General features: G+C 37.3%; 1 protein-coding gene across 1 annotated transcript; it reads left to right on the forward strand.

The window, feature by feature from the left end:
* The first annotated feature begins 115 nt into the window (after positions 1-115).
* Positions 116-19880, forward strand: IL26 (interleukin 26). The gene is made up of 5 exons (XM_036253226.1): positions 116-314; positions 400-456; positions 631-765; positions 19638-19703; positions 19789-19880. The coding sequence occupies exons 1-5, from the start codon at positions 144-146 to the stop codon at positions 19873-19875; spliced, it is 516 nt and encodes a 171-aa protein (XP_036109119.1). The 5' UTR covers positions 116-143; the 3' UTR covers positions 19876-19880.
* The last annotated feature ends 209 nt before the right edge of the window (positions 19881-20089 follow it).

A 20089-nucleotide genomic window follows, 5' to 3' on the forward strand; every position in this document is an offset into this window, starting at 1 on the left:
TCTATATAGACTGTAAGTTATCTTTCACAGCATCTCACTGAAGAGGCAGCCTTGAGGGCTAAAGTAGGTTATCCTCTCATCTGATGAACATAAGTGACTTTCTGGCTGCTGTGAGTGACATAGGCCAAGGGAGCTGGAGGGAAATGCGGGCGAATTGCATTTTGAAGTCTGGGTTGCTGTTTGTCACTCTGTCTCTTGCTATTGCCAAGCACAAGCAGTCTTCCTTCGCCAAGAGTTGTTACCCAAGGGGAACCCTGTCCCGAGCCGTTGACATGCTCTATGTCAAGGCAGCAAGGCTAAAAGCAACAGTTCCAGTAAGTACTAGGCTCTGCTGAGAATGATGACTTGAAGGGCATGTGTAATTCCAGATACAACTTATTTCTCTTTGTTTTATTGTAGGAAGACCGCATAAAAAATATACGATTGTTAAAAAAGAAATCAAAAAGGCTATTCATGGTAAGCCAGAGGGCCTTTTTTTTCCTCCCCCAAGTTTCTAATTGTTTGATGCTTTCCCCACTGCATTTAAATTTTTCTAGAGGGTCATTAAGTAATAATCAGAGGTGGTTCAGTGACATTTTACAAAAGCTATTCATGGTTTACCTTAAGCAATTTCTTCTATCTTATTTATAGAAAAACTGCAGGTTTCAAGAACAGCTTCTGTCCTTCTTCATGGAAGATGTTTTCGGTCGACTTCAGTTACAAGTTTGCAAGGAAATACACTTTGTGGAAGAATTTCATAGCCTTAGGCAGAAATTGAGCCGCTGTGTAAGTATGCACAGCAAATATGGTGAGTTTGAGCCTAGAAACCTACCTAGAAAACAGCATGTATGAAGCTGTCGCCACATCAAAGGGTGAGTAAAAGGGGCTTTTAAAAAAATTGTTGGCTTGTAGTCCAAATGGAGAGTTCATTACCAGGGAAACAGGATCAAACAAGCGTGCATACTATTTATTATTTCATAAGGAATGGCAAGTAAAACATTGAAGAGAGCTAAAATGACGTGGAATGCTAACCAAACATTTATTTAACTTTTGTCATCCTCTCTGTATGCTTCCCAAGTAATTCATTTATTCATTTGATAAATATTTCTTAAGTACAGCTAAGCTGCTTTCTTTCTTTTTCTTCCCCATATTGATGAAAACTTTTGGTCTGCCTTTTTTCTTATTTACTTATTTAATTTTTTATAGTTATATCTTTATTTTTTTAATCCTTACCCGAGGATATTTTTTCATTTAGCTTCAGATAGAGTGGGAGGGAGGAAAAGAGAGAGAGAGAAAGAGAGAAACATTGACCTGAGAGGACAGATTGACTGGTTGCCTCCTGCACAATCCTGACCAGGCCGGGGACCCAACCACAACTGAGGTACGTGCCCTTGACTGGAGTCCAACCCATGCCTCTAACCATTGAGCCAAACTAGCCAGGGGTATAGTAATATCTTTTTTAAGTCATGGTTTCAGTCAAAACAAAATAAAGGGGGGAGGGTATATCTTCTTTGAGACCTAAATTATTTGATGCTGTCTATGGTCATTGTCACTGTAAGCAATGGGGAATTAATTAAGAAGATAAAAGTGACCACAGTTCTATAAAAACATCCACAGTAACAAAGACCAGTGTAGAAAAAAAATAAAATCAAACAAAAATATTAAGTCAGGATCTGTGCGGTGTTAGCTGCCTTGCCGCTGCGGGGAGTGTGGGACATTTTCGGTGACTGTGGCTTCCAGGTGTGTCTCCTGCGCTTGCGCCTCGCAGGGGTGCAGACCCGGGCAGTGTCAACCGCCGTCCGGGGATGGCAGGAACCGAGCTCTCTGCGCTCGGGCATGGTGGTTATTGAGACTTAAATGCTGGGCAGTTGCAGGTGGATTTTTATTCTTAAAGAGTTAGGAAATCTTTTTCTTGCAGTTTGTGAAATGGCTCAGGAACCCAAATCACAGCCCCATAATACAGAAGCATTTTGTGAGGGCGAGCTGGTCAGTTAGGTAAAAAGAAAAATCAATGAATTTACATACACTTTTTTTTTTGGTTAGTTTGTGTTTAAGTTAAGTTCTTATTTGGGACTTGGGCTGCATGATTTGTTTATTTATTTATTTATTTTTTATAAACTCTCTCATTCCATTAGAATATGATTGAAAGTCACAAACTGGTACCTCTTTGTAGAACACAAAAAATGCTCTGGGCCAGTTCCCTTGCCTGAAATAATGGAAAAGCCATCTCTTATCTTGGGTTTATCCTATGTTTTATTAAGTCTTATTAAGACAGTGAATAGTAATAGTCTCTTAAATTTAAGTTGAAATATTATATAATTTTATATTTTATTGGCCTCCCTGAGTAGATAATTATTATCCCAACTAAGAGAGTTTTCACCACTCCAAGGCTTGAAGGGGGGAGAATAATCCATGGAAGCCCTTGGTGTTGGGGGAACAGAGACCCGCAGCAGTGGCGGTAGGCTAGCGCGGACTCATCCACAGGAACAAGCAAGCTGTTCTCATCTCAGTGTCTGGAAACAGGGATCCTCTTCAGCTTTTTTGTTTTTTAGTGCCTTCTGTTTCTCTTTTTTGCTAGAGGCCTCGGCCCCTCTGTGTAGGTGGCTGTCCATTGCATTGGCCGGCTGACTTGATTCTGTTATTCTAAATGAAGAGTAAATGATGGTGAGGCACTAGAAGAAATCCTTGCCTGATACAATACAGTGTTATCTGACACCTGGACTCTCCCATCCCCCCAAAGCATGTCTGTTTTTACCATTGATTCAGTTTCTTTGGCTCAGATAGCTAAGAAACAGATGACAGTTGTAATAAATACCAAGCAATGTTCTAGATGAAAAATTTAGAAAACATAGAACTGCTTAGGAACTCTGGTTTTCCTTGATTTGCTTTTGAAATGTTTTCCTAAAGGGACCTCAATCTGTCAATAGAGACGCTTCTTTGAGGGACCTGGGCCACAGCAGCGTCAGAACAGTGTGGTATTTCTGGCGGGTTGTGGCTGCTTACCAAAGTGGCTGGCTCCCCCTTATGGCCAAATGCGAAAACAACATCCAATCAATTGTCTAGAACCACCTAACACAGGGCTGTAGTTCTTCATTCTCCCACCTGAAGACAGCCATTGTTAGCTTCAGTTAATTTGTCTCAGGAGCTATGGATTTTATGCCTTGAGGTGTATCAATCACCTCTGGGAAACTGTGAAAAAGAAAGTCCGAGGATTAGCATGAGTTTTGGAAAGACTACTCAGACTTTTGCTTTAGGGAAATAGGTGCTTGCAGAAGCTAGTATCAGTTTAATATAATTTACTCAGCATCTGATCTTGGTGGCATTCTAAATTAGTGATTGGAGCAGGGTTTAGGCAGGGAGAAGTTATAAAATATGAAACAGGCAAGATTAACTTAAATGCAATATTAATAAAAAATGGGCACTAAATATAGCCAGTATATAAACAGCCAATATAGAAAGTAATTACACTTACTGTGTTTGCCCTGTTGTCCTTGCTATTGCAATCGCTTTAGGGAAAAATGAGTTAAAACACAGACCTTGCACTCTAGGAGTTTTGCAGTGGGTGTGTGTGCGTACGTGTGTGTGTGTGTGTGTGTGTGTGTGTGTATGTTGGTAGGAGGAATCTAGTGGGAAGGAAGGGGAGGGCAAGGTCACTATACAAACAATTATAACAAGAGGAATAAAGAAAAAGCACCATAATAACAGTACTAGCAAACCTCTAGGGATTCAGAACAGAAATTCGCATGTCTAAATGGAGCAGGAAAAGTGTCTAGGAGGAACTTTGAGAGGGAACCTGAGTTCTGTGGGTTCTAGTTCCACAGAACCTCGACATATTTCAAATCTGGTCCCAGGCTTTTCTCATGATCCAGAAACAGAAGTAAATGGCTCTACCCTTGTTTCCAGGATCCAGAACTCTAAACCAATGCTTAGAGTATGATGCTGTAGTCAATGAGATTTTTGAAGGGTAGAGTTTTTAAAAAAACAACAGTGCATTTATGATGTTGTTTCCAGAGTTAAATGCTGTCTGAATTTGAAGCAGTTGACTTAGTTACAGAATTTTGGCATATTAGTTGATTTACCTAATATGAGTACTTGGTGTTTGAATTTGTGTCAACAGTAAGTCATTGATGTGTGCTCTTTTGAAAATGTCCCCTCCCCCTCAAAACCTAGAAATAACACACACACACACACATATATACATATATATATATATATATAGACTGCTTTATATAATTTAAAGAATTCAACAATTATTTATTTTGTATCATAATATATTGAAATAATAAGAATGACTACAACTCTTTATAAATTGCTACCTTTTTATGGTGGCTTTAAATGTGCTGGTTCTATGTGCATGTTTTACTTCCCTTGACACTTTTAATAAACAGGTAGAATTGTTAAAAACAAAACAAAACAAGAAAACAAACAAACCCAATTACTCTGCTAAAGATGTAAAGATATTTTAGTAGTGATAATTTTTAAAAATAGCTTAATCTGCCCTATTTTGCCAAACAGAATTTGACTCTGGGTGAATTTGTTCATTAAATGTTGAGCTAGGTGGATTTCTTCACTTATCAAGAGTAAAGTACTAATTACTCCTTTAAAATTGACAGTAAACTTCCTTGGTATTTTTAGGAGCATTTGCATTGAGGAAATGCTACAATATCAGTAATGGACTACTAATGTATTATATTACCAAATATCATTATCTTGAGTTATATCTGAGTTAGCCTTGGCAGGGGTTGTTTTAAGTCACCAGAGAAAAAACTTAAAAACTAAGTCTAGTGCGATCAGGAATTAGATAGTGGATCACATGTCATCAGCTGGAGAGGATTAATATCCCTTTCCATTTTGCAGTTCACATAAAATTTAAGAGGACTACCTATAGATAATGGTACAACTCTTTAACATTGTCACCAACCAACCATTGAGCATTTATTTCTAGACTTTAGATTTCTTAGTTCAAAATTCAGATACAAAATTAAAATGTCCGTGGCAAGTAAATAGCCCTGGTTTCCCCTCCTTACTTGTTCTTTCCCAGGCAACATTGTGCCACTTATTACCATGTGATGAAAGCAAGGAAACAACTATCCACATTTTCAGGGTTTATGGATTAATACTTGATGTGTAGCCATGGAATGGCTGAAACCAAGGGTTTTTCTTCCCTTCCTTCTTTCATTGCTTTCTTTTTCCTTTCTCTACCCTTTCTCTCCGTTTCCCAAACATATTTTCAGAATATTCCATGTACCTGCTCTGAGTTAATTTGCTGAATAGCCGATTCACAAAAAGAGCAACTTTTGGAATCCACTGTTACTTTAACCTATTTAGTTTTTTTTTTAAATGTGTTTTTATTGATTTCTTTCAGAGAGAGAGGAAGGGAGAGATAGAAACATCAGTGTGCGAGAGATACATCAATTGGCCGCCTCCTGCACACCTCCCATCGTGGATCGAGCCCACAACCCGGGCATGTGCCCTGACGGGAATCGAACCAGGACCTCTACTGTTCATGGGATGATGCTCAATCCACTGAGCCACACCAGCCAGGCTAACCTATCTAGTTTTAGTTGATGGCTTTGTTTTATCTTCATATGAAAGAATTCCTTTGTTTTAAGGAATGTTCTAATTTGTCTCAGTTCCAGGTTCCTTCCTTTGGCATTGGAGACTGAGTAGCAGAGAGAAGGGAGACTGGGGGGATTAAAAAGAGTAATAATAACTGAATAGTTCTGAGCATGCAGAATTCTTATAAATATGTTTAACATTAATCTATTCTTATACATGAGAAGAGTGCATTTGTAAGAATTCTGCAAGTCAAGAATACATTCAAGCATATGTACAAATTTGAGTATCAGAGAGACCTAACTACTGTAATAATACTCCACAAAATTTTAGTGGCTTTACATTTTATTTAAAATTTATTATTATTATTATTATTTTAATCCTCACCAAGGACTTTCTTAGAGAGAGGAAGGGGGTGGCAGAGAGAGAGAGAAAGAAAGAAATATCCATGTGAAAGAGAAACATCGATTGGCTGCCTTCCATACATGCCTCAACCAGGGATGTACCTACAGTCCAGGTATGGCCCTGACTGGGAACTGAACCAGCAACCGTTCAGTACACAGGATGATGCTTAACCAACTGAGCCACTCTGACCAGGCAGTGGCTTTACATTGTAGAACTTTATTTTATGCTCATGTAAAATTCCAGTTGTGGTTTTTCTGGATGAGATTGCTTTCCTCCACATTATGAGTCATGGATCCAGGTGTCTTCTATATTGCAACCGTCATTCCCTACACCTTTGGCATTCAGTCAGGTGAAGGGGGATGAGAGCAAGAAGAAGACATACCACTTTCTTATAGCCTTGCTCCCCAATGACACATAACATTCTGTTTACATTCCATTGGCAAGAAATAATCACATGGCCAGAATAACTGCCAGGAACCCTGGGAAATGTAGTCTAGCTTATGGCTAAGAAGAAGAGGAAATAATTTTTGGTCAATAGCTGGCAGTCTCTGTTATAAGTGTTCAAGAATTTTTCATTAATATATTATTTTTGACCAGGGAGATATTCTTGTATGAGCATGGTGCAGTGAGTGCAACACTCCCTTACACTGGGCACTCGTGTGCAAGGCAGAATCTTCTTATGAATATAGTCTTCCCATGAAGAAGAAGGGAACTGAGACAAAGATTGAACTTTCCTTAAAATGGTGTTAGAAAGGCAAAATGAAAACCGAATCGATGGAAACTAAATGGTTAAAATAAACAAGTAAATTTTGTAAACCGATTTTGCAAATTGGCTTACAGCAGTTGGGCCTGCTGCTATATTTTCCGGGTTCTGTGCTAGGTGTTGGGGTACGAAAGGCCAGTGTGATTTGGTCACTGCTCTTCAGAGGTTAACTCTTCCTGGGAGAGAGATGTGAACAAAGTTCAATGAATCATGAAATACGATGTGTGTGAATGCTGATCAGCTACCTGATGATGTCACTGTGGAAGTATAAAGGAGGGAGCAGTTAATTCTATTTGCTCTGGGCTTGGGATAGATGTGGGGAGAAACTCAGAATAGTGTTACCAAAGGAGGTGATGACTGAGTTTAACTTCTGGGGAATAAGGGGCCGAAACAGGAGGGAAGAAGCTTGAATAAAGGCTCGATGGAATAAAACAACATGCCATGTTCAGGAAACTGCAAGCAATTGAGAACGAATGTAAAATGACTTGTGGAATGTGAAGGGGAGGCTGATTGTTCAGATTCTAGTGAGGAGAGCTGATCGGGGCTAGGTTAAAAAGGCATGGTAACTCCACACTGCTTCACACATGGCTGCACCAGTCTGCGTCCCTCCAACAGTGCACAGGGTCCCCTTTTCTCCACATCCCCAACAACACTTGTTTATTGATTTATTGATGATGGCCATTCTGACAGGTGTGAGGTGATATGCTCACTGTGGTTTTAATTTGCATTTCTCTGATGATTATTGATGTTGAGCATCTTTTCATATGTCTATTGGCCATCTGTATTCCTCTTTGGAGAGGTGTCTCTTCAGGTCTTTTGCCTATTTTAAATTGGATTAGTGAGGTTTTCTTCGTTGAGTTTGATAAGTTCTTTATACATTTTGTATATTAACCCCTTATTAGATGTATCATTGATGAATATGTTCTCCCATTCAGTGGGTTGTCTTTCCATTTTGTTGATGGTTTGTTCCCTTTGCTATGCAAATACTCTTTAGTTTGATGCAGTCTCATTTGTCTACTTTTTCTTTTGTTTCCCTTGCCTGAGGAGATATATCAGAAAAAAATATGCTAAGTGAAATAAGCCAGTCAGAGAAAGACAAGTACCATATGATTTCAAGCATGTGGAATCGAACAAATTGAACGACCAAACAAAATAGAGACAGACTCACAGAGAGCAGGCAGACAGCTCTGGTGGGTGGTGGTATTGGGTGAATGAAGGAATTGAGTAAAAAATTAAAGAAAGAGAGAGAGAACTCCTGGACATGGATAACAGTGCGGTGATTTCGGGGGGTGGGGTGGGTGGGTGGAGGTGGAATAGGGCATAGAGGGGATAAATGGTGATAGAAAAATAAAATAAAATAATTTTTTAAGAAAAGAAGGCATGGTAAGACTGGCTAAGGAGTTTAGAATGGACCAGGAAGACAATGAAAGCCACCGAAAGGCATGGCATGATCAAATACTCTGTTTTAGCAAGTCCTATCTGGGGAACATAGAGGGTAGACAGGGAGTGAGACTCAAGTCATTGCAATAACGTGCTTGGACTAAAGTGCTGACATACTTGTGTCACAAGGGAGGGGGAGGAGAGTCTGGGGAAGAGAGAACATTCTGAGCTGAGCCTAAGGTTTCTGCTTGGGGGCTGGCTGGGTCGTGGTGTCATTCACTCAGAGTACAGAAGGTTGGAGGAAGGTTAGTAAGTTGCTTTTGACCTGATAAAAGTTTGAGGAGTCCTATGCATAAGTATAGTCATAAGAGTAGTATGTATACTCTCTCTCTCCCATATATATATATAGTGTTTTATTGTTTACGATATATTTATTAACGGGTTTATTACGATATAATTAGCATACAATTAACTGAACATATTTAAAGTGTATAATTTGGTAGTTTTAACATATGCATACACTTGTGAAACCACACTACAATTAAGGTAATGAACATACCCATTACTCCCCACAGTTTTTTTGTGTCCCTTGGTCCCTCTGTCCTGTCCTTCTGTCCCCAGAAAACCATTGATCTGTTTTCTGTTATTATAGATTTGTTTTCCTTTTTTTTTTTTTTTACATCTTCACTGATTTTCTTTCTACTTATTCTATCAATTATTGACATCTCTGACATTAATAGTGGATTCCTCGATTTTTCCTTGAAGTCCATATATTTTGAAATACTGTTATTAGGGACATAAATGTTTATGATGGTAGTATCATCTTGATGAATTGACCCTTTTATTGTTAGTAGAATTACCCTACTGTTCCTAATAATTTTTGTTCTGAAACCTATTTCTACTACTAATGGAATCACTTTAGCTTTCTTTCAATTAGTGTTAGCAAAATATATCTTTTTCTATCCTTTTACTCTTAATTTATTTGTGCATTTTATTTAAAGTGAGTTTCTTGTAAGCAGTGTACATTTAGGTGTTGTTGGTTTTTTTAATTCACTGTGACAAATTCTTTTAAGAACTTTTTTTGATATATTTAGACCATTCACATTTAACGTGATTATCAATATACTAGGCGTTAAATCTACCACCATGCTGTTTATTTCCTATTTTTCCAGTCTGTTCTTTGTTCCATTATCTTCTTTTTCTTTCTTCTTCTTTATTACCTTTTTAATGATTCTGTTTTATCCCCTTTATTGACTCATCAGTTATAACTCATGTGTTTTGCCATTTTTGACACTCTTCATTCTTTTGTGAGAACCAGGTTTCTATCTGGTATCACATTCTTTCTCTTTGAAGGATTTCACTTAACACATCTGGTAGTACAGTTCTACAGGTGATGAATCATTTAAAATCGTTTATGTCAAAAAAAAGTTTTTAAGCCCCTTTATTTTTGAAATATTTTTTTTCTGATTAGAGAATTCTGGGTTGATAATCCCCCCGCACCAGTGCTTCAGGGCGTTGCTCTGCGGCCTTCAGACTTGCATTTTTCGGACAAGCTTCTATTCTTGTCTTGCTCCTCTGTCCTATTTTCTTTTTCTTTAAAGGTTTTCTCTTTTTACTTGATTTAAGCAATTCAGTTACGGTGTGCATTGGTGTATTTTCCTTCATGTTTCTTGTGCTTGGAGTTAAGGTTCTAGTTTTAGTTTTTATAAACTTTGGACATGTTTTTGGCCATCATTTATTCAAAAATTTTTGTCTATAACTTCTGTCTCTTATCTTCTTGGAATTCTAATTGCATACACATTAAGTCATTGGTACTTGTCCCACAGTTCATTTTATTTGTTTCTTATGTTTCATTTTAGATTGTTTCTATTGCTACATCTTCAAGTTCACTAATTTTTTTCCTGCAGTGTTTAATTTGTTATTAATCTCATTCAGTATATTTTTCATCTTAGTAGTTTTTATCTGTAGAAATCTGAAAGGGGTCTTTTAATATTTTCCATTTCTTTACTTAAAATGATCAATGTTTCCTCAAGCTTCTAGAACATATAGAATAATTTATGGTTACTCTTTTAATATTCTTGTCTGTAATTCTAGAATTTGTATCAATTGAATTACTTAATTTTTCTCCTCATTATGACTTATGTTTTCCTGCTTTGTTGCATGCTTAGCAATTTTTTATTGGATGTCAGGCAGTGTACATTTTACCTTATTGGGTTCTAGATATTTATATTCCTGTAAATATTCTTGAACTTTGTTTGGGGAGGACAGTTAAATTGTTTGAAAAGAGTTTGGTTCTTTTAGATTTTGTTTTTAAGTTTTGTTAGTTAGGACCAAAACATTGTTTAGTCTAGTGCTAATTTTGCCCCTCTACTGAGTCAACATGTTTCAGTTAACTTTACCCAATTCCCTGTGAATTCTCTTTCTCTTCTCTTATTTCCCATCTTCCTTTTTGTGCAATTTATCTATTAAAGAAATTGGGTCACTTGTTTAAAAAGGTTTTCATAGTCTATATTTTGCTGATTACATTTTTGTAGACTCGTTAAATATGTTCTTTTCTTTATTTCCCAAACCTTAGTAATTATATGTAATGACTTGATCAGATTCAGGCTTATGTTTTGGCTAGATTACTTCATAGGTAGTGTTTGTACTTTTATTAAAAGGCACATAATATATGGCACCCACGTTTATGATTTTCACAGTCATTGGTAATTATTGTCTAGTTCTATTCATAAGGCATTGCAAAGTGATACTTTAAAAATTTTATTATGCTTTATTTATAAGTGGGGATACTCTATAAACAGAATGTACCTATTACTTCTTGACTGTCCTGAGGAACTTATTATGTAAGAAAGGTAGAAAAAATACTTATTTTTTTTTTTTATCAGATTACAATATAAGGAATTAATTTTCTAACTTTCTTTCAAGGTTGTCAATGAGTTGTTATTTTTTGCTTTGTTTCATTAACTCATGTACTTAAATTATTATTATTTTTTGAGAAAACTTTTTGATTTCTATAAGCTACCTGTCTTTTGGGTTTCTTTTCAAGTCCACTAAGACTGGAATATTCTTTAGCCACTCTTTAAGATACAGCACCATGATAATTACTATGAGAGAACCAAGGTCTGAAATCTCTACTGTACTTGAATATTATCTCATTGTTTCTGGTAAAAGTCTGAGCATTTTGAAGCACCTAGTAAAATATTATATTTTTACTTAGTCTGATTTAGTTAATTTTTATAGTATAATTATCCAAAGAAAATAAGTTATGGGTAACATAAAATACCTTTATTTTTATAATTTTGCTAGCCTAGTATTTGGCTAAATGGTATTTGGGAAACTGACATATGTATATGTAAGAAGACATATATTTTAGACATTGATTTTAGAGAGAGAAGAAGGGAGAGAGAGAAACATCAATGAGAGAGAACATCCACTGGCCGCCTCCTGTATGCCCCCTCACTGGATATATAGCCCACAACCTGGGCATGCATGTACCCTGACCGGGAATCGAATCCTTGACCTCTTGGTGCATGGGTTGATGTTCAACCACTGAGCCACATTGGCCAGGCCATAAGAAGACATTTTAAAGATTCCTATAGAACTGAAATACTTTCAGACTTGAAAGCAAACTTAATAGTTGCTTAATTGAATTCACAAGATAATTTGCCTAACTGCTAATAATCAAAATTGAAACTGAAAAAAATTCCATTAGTTTTGAAGATTTTTATCATTTACTTTAATTAACATTTTGAGAGGCTGAATAGTAATTGGTAATTAGAGAGATGCATGTCTTTATATTGTGTGTAATTAACTTAAAGTCTGATAAGTCTTAGCAAATAGAATGTGTCTCCATTTCTTGGAGTGTGTTTGATAAGTAATTTGTGTTATTAATTGCAACAAACTTATCAACTTGTGAAGCATTACTAATTATTTTTTCTTGTAATTTCAAATATTTCTTAATTGCAGTCAGTTGAACTGATAAAACTAGAAGTAGGATGTGAGACCAACCCTGTTTTATTCTTTCATTAATTGCAAAGTCCAAATCCTGTCTTCAACAATAGCAATTATCTCATCTTGTGGTTGATGGAAGAATTAAATGAGATAATATATCAAAGTGCTTAGCATGTAATAGTTCTGCGAAATTGTTAGTGTCTTTCCTTATTGCTTTCCATACATACAACACTAATTTTCTTCTAATTACATTTTCTCAACAATTTCCAAAAGAGTCATCTCTTAAACAATCAAATAACTTTTTAGTATCTATTGTTACTTGCATTTATGTTACTAACATTTAGTATCTAAGTGTTAACTTGCATTATGTGTATAATTTATAGTAGCACTTTAATTTAAAGATAAAGAGATCAAGTGATTGGTTTTAATCTCAGTAAATATATTTTCTTTTTCTTTTTTGGTGCAATCTATATTTTATTTTACCTTTTTATTGTTGACACTATTACAGCTGTCTCCTATTTACCCCCTCTTTGTCCACCTCCACCCACCCCCACCCATCACACTGTTGTCTGTGTCCATGGGCTATATATTTATATTCCTTGGTTAATCTCTTCACTTTCTTTTATCCAGTCCCTCCCACCCTCCTCTCCTCTGAAATCTGTCTGTCTGTTCCACGTAGCCATACCTCTGGTTCTATTTTGTTTATCATTTTATTCTGCTCATTAGATTCCACATATAAGTGAAATTATATGGTATCTGTCCTTCTCAGACTGGCTTATTTTACTTAGCATAATAATTTCCAGGTCCATCTATGCTGTTGCAAAGGATAAGAGCTCCTTCTTTTTTACAGAATCTAAGATAACTGTAGGTAAGTGAGATTATAGACACGAATTTATGTCAAATGATTCTGTTAGTTATAGAGCATACAGAAATAAGATAATGTTTTGTAACTTCTGATATATATTTACTTAGGTATGGGATATCTGTCTTTTATTTTTTAGAACTAAATGTCTGATTATGAACTTGCTTTCGAAGAGAGACACTGGCTAATAATTTATTCACTCTCTCTTCCTTTCATGCAACCTAGTTGGTTGCAAATATCGTTATCTTTCTTCCAATAATGTTAATTATAATTTTTTTCTAAGTTTCCTATAAACCTGTCTGTTCTCAGTAGTTTTGTGTTGATGTCCTAATGCCCATACTTTTGTCAAACTAACATAAAATTTTTATTTTTTTCTCATTTTTTTTTTTAATCCTCACCTGAGGCCTTTTTTTGTTGTTGTTGTTCAGATAGAGTGGGGGAGAGAGAAAGGAAGAGAGAGAGAAACATCGACATGAAAGGGACACATCGAGTGGTTGCCACCCGCACAACCGACCAGGGCCGGGGACAAACTGCAACCGAGGTACATGCCCTTAGCAGGAACCAAACCAGGGTCTCTCTGGACCGCAGGCCAATGCTCTAACCGCTGAGCCAAACCGGACAGGGCCTAACATAAAATTTTTAAAAATTGATTTTCAAAATGGGCTACACTGATATGCTTTTCTTAATTGTTATTTTAAGTGCACCTCAGAAAATATTTGTAAGACTTCACATAAAAAACTTAAAAAACTTAATAGGATTAATTAAAAGAAGGAGATGGGGTGGGTGGAGGTAGGCAAAACGTGGGAAAATGGGGGACACCTGCAATTAGGTCAACATTAAATAATCTTTCTTTCTTTCTTTCTTTCTTTCTTTCTTTCTTTCTTTCTTTCTTTCTTTCTTTCTTTCTTTCTTTCTTTCTTTCTTTCTTTCTTTCTTTCTTTCTTTTTGGTACATGCCCCTAGTGGGAACCGAACCCGGGACTGTCTGGTCCGCAGGCCAATGCTCCAACCGCTGAGCCAAACCGGCCAGGGCAACATTAAACATTTTTAATTAAAAAAATATATACATTTGCTGAAAAACCTCTATCTGTTGTCATACAATAAAGTAAAATTAGTTTAATCTTTAATCTAATCCCTTATCTATCATTTACATTTTGGGGGAAAGAAAGTTTCGGGAAATCTAAGCCATGGCCAAAGTAGAGACTACCTTAACCATTAAGGTTAATTATAAAGAAATAAATAAAAATAAAACAATAACAGCAACAAAAACCAAACCAAAATCTCTAAACAAAACAAGAAAACAAAAAGGGATGGTTATAATCTAGTCTGAGGTTGCATGCGGAGGTAAATAAAATATATAAGATCTTACATATGGCTTTATACTCCTTTAATGGTTATGAGAATATGGCATATATTTATAATAGGAGATAATATAATAAAACTTTTTGAAGAAAGGATTGAAGGTTGTTCTTTGTGAGAACTAGTATGAGCAATTAATTCTCTGACAGACAATATATGTGTAGCTGTCCACTGACCCATATATGTCCTTTTCTCAGAATTTTCAGAAGGGAGGGGTTTTTCATTTTTGCTTTCACTATCATACACAATATACATTTGTATGATTTTTCAACCATGTGAGGACGTGAGGGACACAAGTTAAGGGTTGTATTATTTTTTCATGCAGTTGTTTGAAGCAGAGCTCTAATGCTCATGAAGGCCTAAGACATGCTTCAAACTTACGAAGCTAGTGTCCCGAAGCCATAAGCTGAGGCTTGCATTTCATTCATTAATTCACTTAGTAAACAAACATTTGTTGAGGATCTAGTATTTGCTGAACATTATTCCAGATGTTGGGGATTTAACAAAAAAAAATGACAGGTATCTCTGTCCTCATAGAATTCCTTGAAAATGCGCTCAGCCAGTTTCTGCGGGTCTCGGGTGGTGGCAGGTGCAGCGAAGGGGGCACGCAGGAGGGTGTGCCGCAGTAGGGCCGGAGGATGGGGGCCCAGCCATCGGTAACTGAGTCTGGGGATTTCAGCTGAGACCTGAAGGGTGTTTAGATCACCTCTGCTCTCTCCAGCCTCGGCATATCATGCTTCCTCGGCATACTCGTCCCCTGTACCTGCTTCTTCTACTCCATCTTATCCTGCAAGATGCAACTCACTTGTTTTCTCTTCCTGGAAGCCTCCTGGGATTCCATAGTTGGATCACCTCTTTTCTATTTCCCAGAGAAGTTGTATTTTCTAAAATCACAGTATTCATCACACAGTATTGTCATTTATGTCATGGTCTCTCTGAGTTGATGGCTATCACTTGAGCCCTAAGGAGATTTTCATCATGTAGGGTAGTTTTATAAATCAACACCGTGTGGGCAGAGATGCTACTGTATGCCTAGCATGTGTTAGAATGCAATAGAAGTATACTGACTTGATGAATGATTAGGCCTTGCATTTGTTATTCCGTGACTATCTCACACCTTACTTTGAGCTGGTCTCTAGTGGTTCTAGCCTCACTGATAAACTACCCTTAGTCCAGATCATACTTGCTTTGGTCGAGTTTGTCAAATCATTCAGCCATTCTTACAATAAAACTGCCACCCTTTGTTGTGTGTTCTTTTTTCAGCAAATGCAGCTATACACTAGAACATAAGGTGAAAAACATTCATTTGTAAAGTTCTCCTGACAAGCAAAGCAATTGGAATCATCATAGTACAACCTGGTTGTCCTACTGGGTCTGTAGACATATTTACAACAGTCAGGAAAATGAGAACTTTCTGGGTCAGATCTTTTTTTTTAAATTTAATTTAATTTAATTTTTCTTTTTTATTGAATTTATTGGGGTAACATGGGTTAATAAACGTATCTAGGTTGCAGGTGTACAATTCCATAATACATCCTCTGTGTATTGTACTGTGTGTTCACCACCCCAAGTCAAGTCTCCTTCCATCACCATTTATCCCCCCTTTACCCTCTTCTACCTCCCCCAACCCCCTTTCCCTCCGGTAATCACCATACTGCTGTCTGTGTCTATGAGTTGTTTTTTTTTGCTTAATCTCTTCACCTTTATCACACAGGCCTGCAATACCCCTCTCCTGTGACAGCTGCCAGTCTGTTCTCTCTGAGTCTGTTTCTATTTTGTTTGTTAGTTTACCTTTTTTCACTAGATTCCACATATGAGTGAAATCACACGGCACTTGTCTTTCTCTAACTGGCTGATTTCACTTAGCACAATGCCAGGTCAGATCTCTACTAAGGGTCATTTATAGTAACTGGAGCTCGAGGCACCAGAAAGCAGCCCATAAACCAGCATAGCTCTAGTGGCAACCCTGCACTATTAAGCGATTGTTTGCCTATTGCCAGACCTTGTTTCTCTCCTTCTCTGCTCCTTGTTCTAGTTAGGGTAGCACGTGCCCTAGATGGAGCGAGGTCAGAAGTCTTTCTGCACCTCCCACCCTGCTGTGGGATGTACTGCAGATCAAAGCTTTCTGGGCAGGGGATGTAGGCACAGGAACGCTTTAATGATACAACTTCTGTAATGTCCAACGTGTGGTTGGCTTCTTTGTCTCCCACTTTCAGTGTTAAATCTTTAATCCTAACATGTGCATATTTGATATTGTGCCATGTGATTTGGTTCTTCTGTACTTTGAAATTGATCCTCACATGTCAGAATGTTGATAAAGTACCTTGGAATTAGACAAGTATTACTTCTCCCTCTCTTTCTTTTTTTAAATTGAGTCTCCTTTATTTTCTAGCTGCAAAATTTGGGTCACCTACTTTTTAAAAAAATATGTTTTTATTGTTTTTGTTTTTTTTTAGAGAGAGGAAGGCAGAGAGAGATAGAAACATCGATGTGAGAGAGAAACATCAACTGACTGCCTCCTGCCTGCCCCCTAATGGGGATCGAGCCCACAACCTGTGCATGTGCCCTGACTGGGAATTGAACCGGGGCCTCTCAGTCCATGGGACAACACTCAGTCCACTGAGCCACACAGGCCAGGCTGGGCCAACTACTTTTATATTAGATAATTTTAGGCTAGAAGAACTTAGTATCTAATCAAACTCCTCAGTTATGAAATATAATGGGCAGACTTCTCTGAATTCTCTATATACCTACTAACTTAGCTGACACTAGTCTTACTATTTCTAGAATTTTCTTTTGTAGTTCCAATCTGAAAAACAAATGAGCAAAGAAAACAAAACATACATACACACACACACACACACAACACACACACACAGAGTTTCTTCTTTTGTTTATTATCACGCTGTCCATTTTCAGGTTGATCTCTCTCTGCCGATCAGCTTAGTCCTTTACAGCCATTTCTAGCATTGCCCTTTGTCTAACAGACAGCAGAGATCTTTGAGCTAATTTCTCTTTGAAACTGGATTTTGAAGGTTTTCGACAAGAGATTGGCTTAGTTGGAATATCTTTTCCAAGGTATGCTGTTTACTTTTTTCAGTATAATATAGTGTTTTCTTTATTTTTATTTTTTCCTTTATTGATTTTGGAGACAGAGGAAGGGAGAGGAAGAGGGAGAGAGAGAGAGAGAAACATCGATGAGAGAGAACATCCATTGGCCGCCTTCTGCATGCCCCCCACTGGGGATCAGGCCCACAACCTGGGCATGTGTCCTGATCGGGAATCGAACCAGCAACCTCTTGGTGCATGGGTCCATGCTCAACCACTGAGCCACACCAACCGAACTAATATAGTGTTTTAAATACAGACTCTAGATTCAGAATATTTGGGTTTAGATCTCAGCTCTTTCCCTTACTGTGTAAACCTGTGCAGAATATTAACCTCCATGCTTCAGTTTCCCATTCTGTAGAATGAGGATAATAGTACTTACCTTGCAGGGTTGCTGCAAGGACTGAATGAATTAATATAACTAAAGCCTTCACATTAGTGCCTGACATATAACACTAACATATTACATGTTGACTGTTATTATTTTTACCTAACCAACTTCTCAGTATTTCTGCCCTCTCTTGAAGGGAAACTGGATAAAAAAGAGAGTTCCTGAAACCGCTGAATTTTTACCTTCTGACATTGATCTTGTGTTTTGTCAATTTTCCTATCTGCAGCTATTTTATTTGCTAACTCTGTCTTGCTCATCATCATGTCTTAGTGCCAGCAGGTGGCCCGACACAGTAGGCACTTTAAGACTGTTTGTTTAATGAATGAGATTGTTTCTGACTGTATTCTCTGACATTGACTGCCACTGTCCTGGGTCTGTCATGCTTTGCTTTGGCTTCACAGGGCTGGTCTGGGTTGAAATATCCTCTCCTTATACAGGGCTATTTTCACAGGGAGGTCCAATCCTGTGCTTTCGAGTCCCACAAATGGCACCTTCACCAGAACATTCTGTGTCTGCTGCTTTTCTGTGCCTGATCATTGAAGTCCCTCCCCTTATGCAGGGTCTGACCTGAAGGTAGAGTCCCCGTTTGGCCAGACTCATGACACCATCATCACCTTTAAGCCCTGAAAACAGCATTCAGGATATAATTGCCAAATCATTTCAGTTATTTACTCTTAATAAGAAAAGGAGCCTGGATGCTGTCCCTTCTCTCCACTTCTCCTCTTTGTATTCTGGCCTAAAGGGACCTGTTGGTTGACACTGGCCATTTGTTGTAATAGGCATTGTCATTTAGCTGCTTCCATTTCATGAGTTTTAATTGTTATCTTTATAATGCTTAATTAATGTGTCGTCACTATTTTACCACCGTGATAAGACCTCTTGTGACACCTGGGGTGAGTGACTTACCCATCTGGGCCTTGGTTTCCTTTTCTATAAGTTGAGAAGACTTGGCCTATATAATTTTCTTGGTCTATTCTAGGGCTAAGGTTTTTGAGTAAAGACTAAATAGATAAATTAGATATTTTCACCGTTCTCTTTCCTTTTTCTCTAGTTAACACTATAGAAATTTGTGGGAGAATAGAAGATGATGCTAATTTCTTTCTACTTATCTTCTAGGCAATCCTGTGCTCTGATAAGATTGGAAAATTTACCTCCTCAGAGGGGACTGGCGGTTGTCCCCGACCAGGCTACAAGATACCAGCCTTATCTTTCACTTAATTTAGAAATTAATATTACTTTCTTGGTGCTTTCTCCTGGCAATTGACACTTGAATACCATACTATGTAATGTGCATAACAGTCAGGGTGATTTTTCAAAAGTACATTTTTTTTGTCCTTCCCACATCTCTCATACTATCCACATCTCTCTTGTTCATTTGCTCCAACCATGCTTTCTTTCTTTCAGTTTCTAGGAAGCATTTAGTCTTTCCTGCCTCAGGGCCTTTGCACACCTTTCCCTCTGTCTGAATTATTCTTTTCCTGTGCCTCCTCCCCAACCACCTCCATCTTTCTTCAGTTCCTAATATAGCTGGCTCCTTTTCATTGTTTGGATCTTAAATGTCATTCTTCAAAAGAGCCCTCCCTGACCAATTGAAAACAGGTTATTCCTGTAAATCCCTATCATAGAGTCTTGTGCGTTGCAATCACAGCTTTTGTTGTAATTTGTAAACTTTAATTTTTGCTTGTTTTTTTTTTTATTATTTATCATCTGCTTCCACCAGAAAACTGTAAGCTCTGTGAGAACAGAGACAATGCATTATCCATTGCCAGTGCTTATCCATGCCCAGAACATAATACCTACTCAATAAATGCTTGCTGAATTAATGAAGGAGTATTATTAGTGCCTCTTCAACCATATTATCTGTATTTACTGTTGATTTCTTAGATTTCCTGTGCTTCATCAGCTAGAGAGATGAAATCCATTGCCAGGATGAAAAGAACATTTTATGGGGTAAGTATTCCAAATCCTTGCTTTTGAATACTTGTTTTTTTAAATCTGAAAGATTTGTGCTTTTATATCTCTACTTTATCTGCAGATTGGGAACAAAGGAATCTACAAAGCCATCAATGAACTGGATATTCTTCTTTCCTGGATTAAACAATTCCTGGAAAGTATTAATTAATGCAAGAAATCAAGTGCATTGATTTGATTGTTATTTTGAAACATAAGAACTACAAACAATAAATTTTTAATAGTGTATGTTTTTTTAAAATTTTGTACGTAGTACTGACAGCAATTTAGATTCATAATAGACTAGAGCAATTTAACAAAATTAAGTTTTGGAGTGTGTTTATTCTGAACATGTTTTGTTACTCCCAAACACATTGAATACGTTT

The sequence above is a fragment of the Molossus molossus genome, unplaced genomic scaffold, assembly GCF_014108415.1.
Source record: "Molossus molossus isolate mMolMol1 unplaced genomic scaffold, mMolMol1.p scaffold_m16_p_10, whole genome shotgun sequence".
Lineage (NCBI taxonomy): Eukaryota > Metazoa > Chordata > Mammalia > Chiroptera > Molossidae > Molossus > Molossus molossus.

Coding starts and splice junctions, on each gene's coding strand:
- IL26 (XM_036253226.1), top strand. CDS start 144: ATGCGGGCGAATTGCATTTTGAAGTCTGGGTTGCTGTTTGTCACTCTG. Junction 315..399: donor GGCTAAAAGCAACAGTTCCA/GTAAGTACTAGG, acceptor GTTTTATTGTAG/GAAGACCGCATAAAAAATAT. Junction 19,704..19,788: donor TGAAAAGAACATTTTATGGG/GTAAGTATTCCA, acceptor CTTTATCTGCAG/ATTGGGAACAAAGGAATCTA.